The sequence below is a fragment of the Gekko japonicus genome, unplaced genomic scaffold (assembly GCF_001447785.1).
Source record: "Gekko japonicus isolate JY-2015 unplaced genomic scaffold, Gekko_japonicus_V1.1 scaffold52, whole genome shotgun sequence".
NCBI classification, from domain to species: Eukaryota; Metazoa; Chordata; class Lepidosauria; order Squamata; family Gekkonidae; genus Gekko; species Gekko japonicus.
Window position 1 is genome coordinate 479,385 of NW_015168653.1, and position 8,201 is coordinate 487,585.

At 40.1% G+C, this 8,201-nt stretch overlaps 1 protein-coding gene across 2 annotated transcripts in view; it reads left to right on the plus strand.

Moving 5' to 3' along the window:
* Positions 1-2,028, plus strand: part of TMTC4 (transmembrane and tetratricopeptide repeat containing 4) — a 58,180-nt gene extending 56,152 nt beyond the window's left edge. For both annotated transcript variants that reach the window (XM_015415107.1, XM_015415106.1), the window contains 2 exons: positions 1,117-1,186; positions 1,712-2,028. In XM_015415107.1, coding sequence (XP_015270593.1) covers positions 1,117-1,186; positions 1,712-1,857 — 216 coding nt within the window. In that variant the 3' untranslated portion in view covers positions 1,858-2,028. The remainder of the gene's footprint in view (positions 1-1,116; positions 1,187-1,711) is intronic.
* Positions 2,029-8,201: the final 6,173 nt, after the last annotated feature.

Below are 8,201 nucleotides of genomic sequence, written 5' to 3' on the forward strand. Positions count from 1 at the left end.
TTACAGTGACAGTTTAAGCAATTCTCTGAATTCCAAGCTTTCATTTTTTTTTTAAAAAAAGTAAGTCTTTAGCACTTTCTCTAGTGGATATATCCTTTTCCCTTATATCTCCATGAGTGAAAGGGCTAGGGACTTCCTTTTTAAAACATTAAAACTGGGAATTCAGATAATCTGCTTAAACTATCATTGCAACACTACGGTGTTATATCGCTATTGTAGGGCTTTTAAAAAAAATTATAATCAGTTGTGGGAGGTTTAGTGATGACAACGGTCCTATCATTGAAAAGTGGGCTGGTGTTGGGTGGGAAAATGGACAGAAATATTATGCACTAGGAAAAAGCTGACTCAAAATCAGCTTCCCAAAAAACATCAGGGTAAAAGTGGTCTCAAGTGCTGGGTAAAAGAGGGCAGAAATAACACATACCCCCCACCCCAACAAAAGTGAAAATTAAAGGAACAAAAATGCATGCGGAAATCGGGATAAACTGAAGCAGTATGGGGCCAGAACCGACTAAAAAAAAAAGTGGAAAAGCCCACAGTTCTGTTCCAGTAGTGGAGGAAGGGGATCCATTCCATTGGTTAATATCTTTCTTGTATGTCTTAACTGACTGGATTTTACAACTGTGTCTTTGAGTAACTTTGTAGATAGCTGCTACAAACCTATGAAAAGGCAGGACATAATTTTAAAAAACCCTTTTAAAATCTCTGGCTGCAATTTTCAACTACTATAACTGCATCAAAAATAGTCTTATCAGTTTATTTGGGACTAAATTCAGTTAAAGTGCAAGAATGCTGGTTGGAAGGGGCAATTTCTCTGAGTAGCCAGTTTATAATACTGTCCACAAGTGTTTTTGTGTTCTTACTCGCACCAGAGTAATTACTCTTTAATTGACAGCAACTACCAGAAGACAGCTGGATCAGGCTGTGAATTACATTGTATGTATATCCATTAGAGGAAAGTAGAAGTGTGAATGCACATGGGAAAAAAATATGGTGACATAATCATGTTAATAGACCACAGAGCATGAGGTAATTGATGGTGTTTGGTTGTACTTGACATTGTGTGCACTACAAAAAATAGCTGGTCCTGTTGATCTCTTTTTCTGAATTATTCAGGAATCGGAAGCTTTGTTCCACAAGGCAATTAAAGCCAATCCAAATGCAGCCAGTTACCATGGTAATTTGGGTAAGACATTTTACAGTTCCCCTAGTGCAAACTTAAAAAAAAAAACCAGACACACTGCTTGTACTTCTTTTCACGTCCATTGTCTTTAAAAACTACTGTTTTTAAAGGCATTCTTCCACCGGCTAGATTTCTATGCTGATGACTTGCTAAACAAATTGCCAACAAGAGAATGGAGTTCCAAGAATGCAGAGGCTTACTTGCATTGTGCGATCGACCAACCAGGCAGTGCGTTGCATCCCAGAGGTGGCTGCACGGCAGTGGTGGCAAATTGGCTCTTTTGTGCCGTGCTTGCAAACCGCCATGAGCTCTCCAGATAAAAACAGCAATTTATAGCTCTAGCACAATCCGCTCTTGTCATTCCTTGGCCCGCTCGGCTCCCAAACGCGTCTCCTCCAGCTGGCAACGGAACAGGCTGCCACAGCGCCGGCAGCCAACTGAATGTTTTAATGTTTTCTAAGTAATTGGCAAGATTGTCTATTCTTCCAACCACGTTGCTAACAAAAACTCCTCTTTTTGCTGTTTCAGCTGTGCTGTACCATCGCTGGGGAAATCTTGACTTAGCCAAGAAACACTATGAAGTCTCTCTGAAGCTTGACCCCACAGCAGCTGGGACCAGGGAAAACTATAGTCTTTTAAAAAGGAAACTGGACCAACTGCAAAAGAAGGGGTGATGTCTGAGGTTTCTTCTCAGGCTTTGAATGCATACGGCACACCATTGACTGGTAACATGGCTACTAATCACCAGAGGGACGCTTTCACCACTCCCTGTCATTTAAAAAACAAAAAGCCCCTATAATTACAGCACCAGCAGTGGAGATACTCTAATGTTTCACGGAGGCTAACCATCCAAAATAAATTTATTTTACAAAAAGAACAAGGGTTTTTAAAAAAATATATATGTCAAGTTGGAGGATTAAAAGGAGTGTGTTTCTGCCTTAAAATCTGCAAACCAGTTTTTAAAAGCCGTTAAACATTTTACAGTGTGATAACTAAAGCCAGCAGTGCTGCTTGGGGGCCACATTAAAATGAAGAGGGCTTTCTTTGAGAGGGGACATATTGAGGATGTACGTATTGGTGGCATAGGTGAACACAGCACAGTATGACCATGAAAGGATACCAATGAAGAGTCAGGATTGCTTTTGCCAACACATTCTTCTTATTTAAAGACATAGGAATTCTGATGCACTGTTGAGAAGATAGGCGGCCTTGTCGTAGCGGCACCATCTTCAATAACAAATGTTAGTTTATCTATGCAGAGACATTGTTTGCTCCAGTAAAATGAAAGTCATTTTTTTCTTGTTGGGGTGTTTTTCTTTAACGCTGTGTGCCACCAATACAGAGCTAGAATACCAGTGAGAGTGGAATAGGTATTTTCCACATCAAATGAGAACTTTCATTCCAATCCTTTATAGGTTCAGAGTCGACCTTTAGTTGTTGTGGTACAATTTGAAAGCAGCGAGTTGGATGAATTACAAAGGAGCGCTTGATGTCCAAGCAATAAGCTTCTGCTGTCCTCTGGTAAATATCTTAACAGTGGTTAGCCAGAGTTTGTAGCACCTCGGCTGGGGCCGAGATTGTTTTTTTTTAAATCATTGTGGCTTTTTGGTCTGTTTCTGAGCTTCTGTTTTTTGAGCAGCTGCTTTTGAGGGGATAGCGGCCTAAATCCACATGACATGTCGGGTTTTCTGGGATCTTCCTTTTCATCTCATGGATAGTGATAATAAATGATAGCAGAGAGTCAGCTTCAGTGTTCCTAAGGCTTGGTTCACGTGATCCAAAACTATTTAGGCACAGCATCCTCCAGGACATCCTGGAGGATGCAACTATGTTTGGAAGTAATATCCACAAAGCTGGTTCACATGGAAAGTTTTAGAGTGTCTGAATAGGGCAGCTATAAAATAGGAAGGGATGTGTCTTGAATTTTAAGTTTTAGAAGGTGTTGGGTGCAAATAAAATTCTGATACAACCATCTCAAAACCTTAGCTGTGTAAACAACTTCCAGATAGATTGATCTTTTATTTCCTGTTTTATTAAGTGGCTTATTAGACCACTCAAGACAGAGGGTTGGATCCAGCACAGTGTTGGATTTCTGCTCATGGAGCATGGCTTTGTTAGCTTTTCCCCTTTTGCAGCACCCTGAAATACTCTGTGAAATTCTGTCCTATGGGGGCATTTTGAGTTGCCATGGGAGGGGGGAGCTAGCTAAGCCCTTGAATTCACAGAAATGCTGTGCTGGATTCAACCCAGAATTTTCCTAAAGTCATTGAGAACATATGAGTCTCTCCCCCCCCCCCATTCTTCCATTCCATGTTAGTCCTGGTGCAGTCTGAAGTTACTGGTGTGGAAGTCAAAATCAAAAGCTGCCTTTTTGTGTCGATGTGTATATGTGGAAAGGCAAATTTTGCTGCCGGAGCTGTGTCCCACTCAGTGTTAAACAGTCCTGTCTTATGAGAACAGATACATCTGTATTTAGTTTTTAAAAAGAAAAGGTTATTACAATATATGACAGCACGAGACACCTGTTATGGGACCGAGGGCCTGAGATCAGCCCCTCCCACCCCCAACATGGGGTTATAAATGCATCATTCTCCTGAAATCACTACCATTTCTGCTGTTGTAATGGAAGATTCTATGAGAGCAGCCCTAAGCAAATCTCCTCAGAAATTAGACCCATTTTATTCAATGGGGTTTGCTCCCAGGAAGATGCTTGTAGGAAATCAACCTATGTATCTCACCATATGAATGACTTTAATAAAAATACAAGATTGTACATAAGCACATCACTTAAAACAAAACTATGTAAACTAGAAATACAAATGATTTCTGAGGTATTAAAGGATTTTGTTAAATACTTTGAAATTTTCTCAACTGGGACTTCAAATGTAGATTAGCTTGACTCCTTGAAAAAACCATTTTAGATGAGAAACGTTTCCTATTTGAATACTGTGATGTTTAATGTAGTTAATTCTCTTACTCATTATCCTTGTGTCTGTGGTTTATGTAGAAGATTTGTCCCCATTGGCCTGCACTATTAGTTCTGAATTAACCCAGTAGAACAACATTTTACACAGAATGTGAAATGTACAAAGGAAAGCTTTAAAGTTATTTGTTCATCTAAACTGAGCATTTTACTTTTATTTTTATATGCTGAAAAATATTGGATTTTCTGTTTTTTTACCGCATTTGTAAAATAGAGTAATATTTTCCATACTTAATGTTCCAGTTTGTTTGAAGTAAGTTGTATGTCCCCTTTCCCAGCACTGTAGTGTGAATTTAGTTCTATTTAAATGTGTTGACTATGCAAAAGTTTTGAATGGGAAACATGGATGAGATGTACAGGTCACTGAACATATTATGCAGTGGCAAATCTGTGTTTGCCACTAAGCGAACACTGAACGGGAGCTGCAACCAAGCTGTTTGCAAACATATTTTTATTACATGCACACTTTTCATTTTTATCTCTACAGTTAAAACATTTTCATGCACCTAAAAATGTAATGTCTGTAATAGACTTGCATGTGGAAATAATTGTCATTCTGTTAACAGTTCAGTTTCTGAATGGCTTTAATACAGTGCAAAAAATAATGATGTATAGATGTTACTGGGGAGGAAATCGCCACCCCTGCCTCCGCTATTTAAATAATGTCTGTATTTCGTTTTATCAAAATCCCTACAGGTCTAGATGCCTTGGCCCTGAAGTTCTATATCATAATACTTTATGATACTGTACTAACGGTGCTGTTCATAATCCCATCAGAAGCACTATTGTGGCTTCACAGCATGTTTTATAATTGGGCCAGTCACATGTCTGATCCAGATGGGAAACTGGTCTTAAAAACTTTTGAAAACCTGTCCTTATTAGTGACTTAAGTACTATTTTGCTTTCTGAAAAGGCTTCTCTTATAGCCTTATACAAAACAGTTGATTGTACAAAACTCTTATATACTGTCTAATTTGACAAATGTTTCCATTTATGTGATGCAAGGTTGTCATAAACATCTGCATTTTAAAAAAAAACAGACACAAATATAGGCCTTTATACAAGAGAACCGGTTGTATAGTTTTGGAACACACTGTAAAAAGTTTGGTGATACATTCAATGTATGTAAAATTTTCAAGGCTTATCAAACAGTGTATGTATGTTTCTGTAATAAAAAGCATGAGGACTTCTAAACCAACTGCAACTGCTGTTGTAGTCTGAGTAGTCCTTTTTTAATGTTTTGAATTTTAATAAATTATTATCACGCATGACGCTGCCTTATACTGAATCAGACCTCTGGTCCATCAAAGTCAGTATTGTCTACTCAGACTGGCAGCAGCTTTTCGGGGTCTCAGGTGGATGTCTTTCACATCAGCTACCACACATTCCATTTTCTGTTATTAATACAAAATGTGAAGAAAGTTCACTTGTTATAAAGTCTGATCTACAGTTTACCTCTTTGTAAATGAATTACAAGTTAAAAGCATTCTGCTGAAGAATCCTGATAAATGTAGTGTTTCAGTAAGCACAGAATGTTAATGCAGTGAGAAGAGGAAAAGGTAATACCTCTTCTGTTGCCGCTTAAGCCTCTCTTTGTGGAAATCATGTATTCTTGTATCTCTGCACCCATTTTTATGGCAGTGTTCTGAGTCTTTTAATGGGAATTATTTATCCACACTTGAAATCATTAAAGGCATTTATTTCAATTAGAGTGAAGTAGGTTCCTACCTTTTCCCCATGGAAATCAGTGCTATCTTGTGTTTTTGAATCCCCAGCCTAAAGCATCTAGTTCGAGGTTCCTTTTCAAGAGATCCAAAGGACCCATCCACCATTGGTTTATTGACCATGTCCAATACTGGGAGCCCTGAAAGTAATTTGTGAGACAGTTGGCCCACATTTCAATCCAGTGAAGCTGTCAAATTAAAAGTAGATTATATTCAGAGTGCAAATTAAGACAGCCCACCTTCCCTGCTTTCCTGCCTTGCTTTTGCAGAAGGTTGCTACAATAAAAACTTTAACATTAATCAGGATGAAAACTCATTTTAGATGTTTTTATGTAAGGATTGGCCTGGTGGAGATGATTAGGTTGAAGGCTGGGGGATATCCTAATTGTTCCTTTTCTGTTCCTCCCCTAATTCCTAATAGACCCCTAACCTATTTTCACTAATAGATGTGCTAGTTTTTGCCACTGTTTCTGACTTCTTCCTAGCAGGATGCATACACCTTCAAACTGTATGGTGCGCTTGGGAACCTGTTTTTTTGTGGTGCAGTCTGTGGCTATGTACACAATACATGATTTGATGGTGAGTTTGGGGTGACAACACATAAATCCTGAAAATCATGAGAATCCATGCTTTGGGAACCACATTTTTGCACTGTGGCAGGACCACAAAGCAATGGATCTGTGATTTTAGTGGTGCAGTTTGTGGGTGATTCTGCATCTAGCATTTGATCCACATTTTCTCAACTGGGAGGAAATAGTGCAACTATTTTAAATACTTCGGGGCAATGCTGTACTGACTGCAAAGTCACCCCTGAATAGCCATAGAATGGTCATAAATCCATGCAGAAGGTTCAATAAAATGCGATGATCAAAGAACTTGAAAGTGGCATGGAATGTGGAAGCCACCATAAAACCCAAGTGAAACCAGCATGCAAGGCAGAGGGGAACGTGGGTTTCGTAAAACAATGGAGGGAAAAGCCAATGCAGAATCAGCCCCAGTCTATAGACATGATATGTGATTTTATGGTGACTTTGGGATGACCAAATGTAGAAATTCTGAGAATCTGCTTTGAAAACACATTTTTGCACTGTGGCAGTGCCACAAAGAAAATGGGTTTGTGACATTTGTGGTTCAGCCTGTGGCCATGGACATAATAGTGATTTGATGGTGACTCTGAGATGACCAAATAGCTATGGATTTAAGATGTGGTCTGCTATATGAATGGTGGTTTTATTTTTTCAATCATGAATTCATGACTACGTGTTTTGCACCACTGCAAAGGATTGGAGCCGTGTTTTTTATGGTTCGTCTGTGGTCCTGGCTTTAATATGTGATTTGATACTGGATTTGGGGGACTTCTGTTTTAAAAAAAACACTAGAGGATCCAGGTAGGCCTGTTTTTACTTTCCCCCCTGCTCTGGCTGAATGTACTGAACTCAGTCTTGAATGCAGGTCTTATAAATAGTCTTGTATCAATAAAGCTATCCTGTCTGGTGTTGCTTCCGTGCTTCCCCCACATGGTGTGGACTTGGACAGTGAAAAGTACTCAACATTGAGTGATTCAGCAAGGAGTACTTTATTAGGTTAGAACAAGACAAGGACCCCCGGCACGCAGGCCGGTATATATGCCCAGAAACCCACCACCAAAGCACACCCACTAGTCATCCTATTGGCTATTTACAGTGGCCGAGAGTCCCATAGGCTCTCGGCCGCGGACCTGGCCCTCTGGTTGGTGCTGGCTAGGATCCGCTCAGCTATTGTTCTTCAGGAACTGTGCGCAACGACCGCATGGCCTGGTCTCACACGTGGTAATGGTGGATACATTACAGACAGTAGGGGAGTGAAGCTCAATAACCACTTCGTTAAACCTTTCCAAGCCCAGTGAGAGGAGGAGGGGGAACAGATGCGCTTGTAGGATTTGCCACAGGCGCGACAAAACTCAGCGGTTGCTGCCTCCTGTGGCGATGCCTGGGAGACTCTGGAAAGCGTCTCGTCTCCTCTCCCTTTCTCACAAACGGCTTTTTGCACCAATAAAACGGGATCATTTAAGGGTTTAACAAATGGGCTCTAGCCCCTGCAAGTTTATGCTGGGAATAAAGTCGTATTAGGTCTTTTAAGGCGCCACAAAGACTCCCTCTTTATTCTTGCGTCCATGGCTTCCGTATTCTCATTTGGGCTTCCTTGTATTCGGCGGGACTTGGTTCTGAAGGAACATGGCTGGTGTGGTGTTGAAAATACGACTCCACGTGTATGCGATTATTTCGGAGAGAATCACTTACGTGACTCGGGATTAAATCTACCATCCATCGAA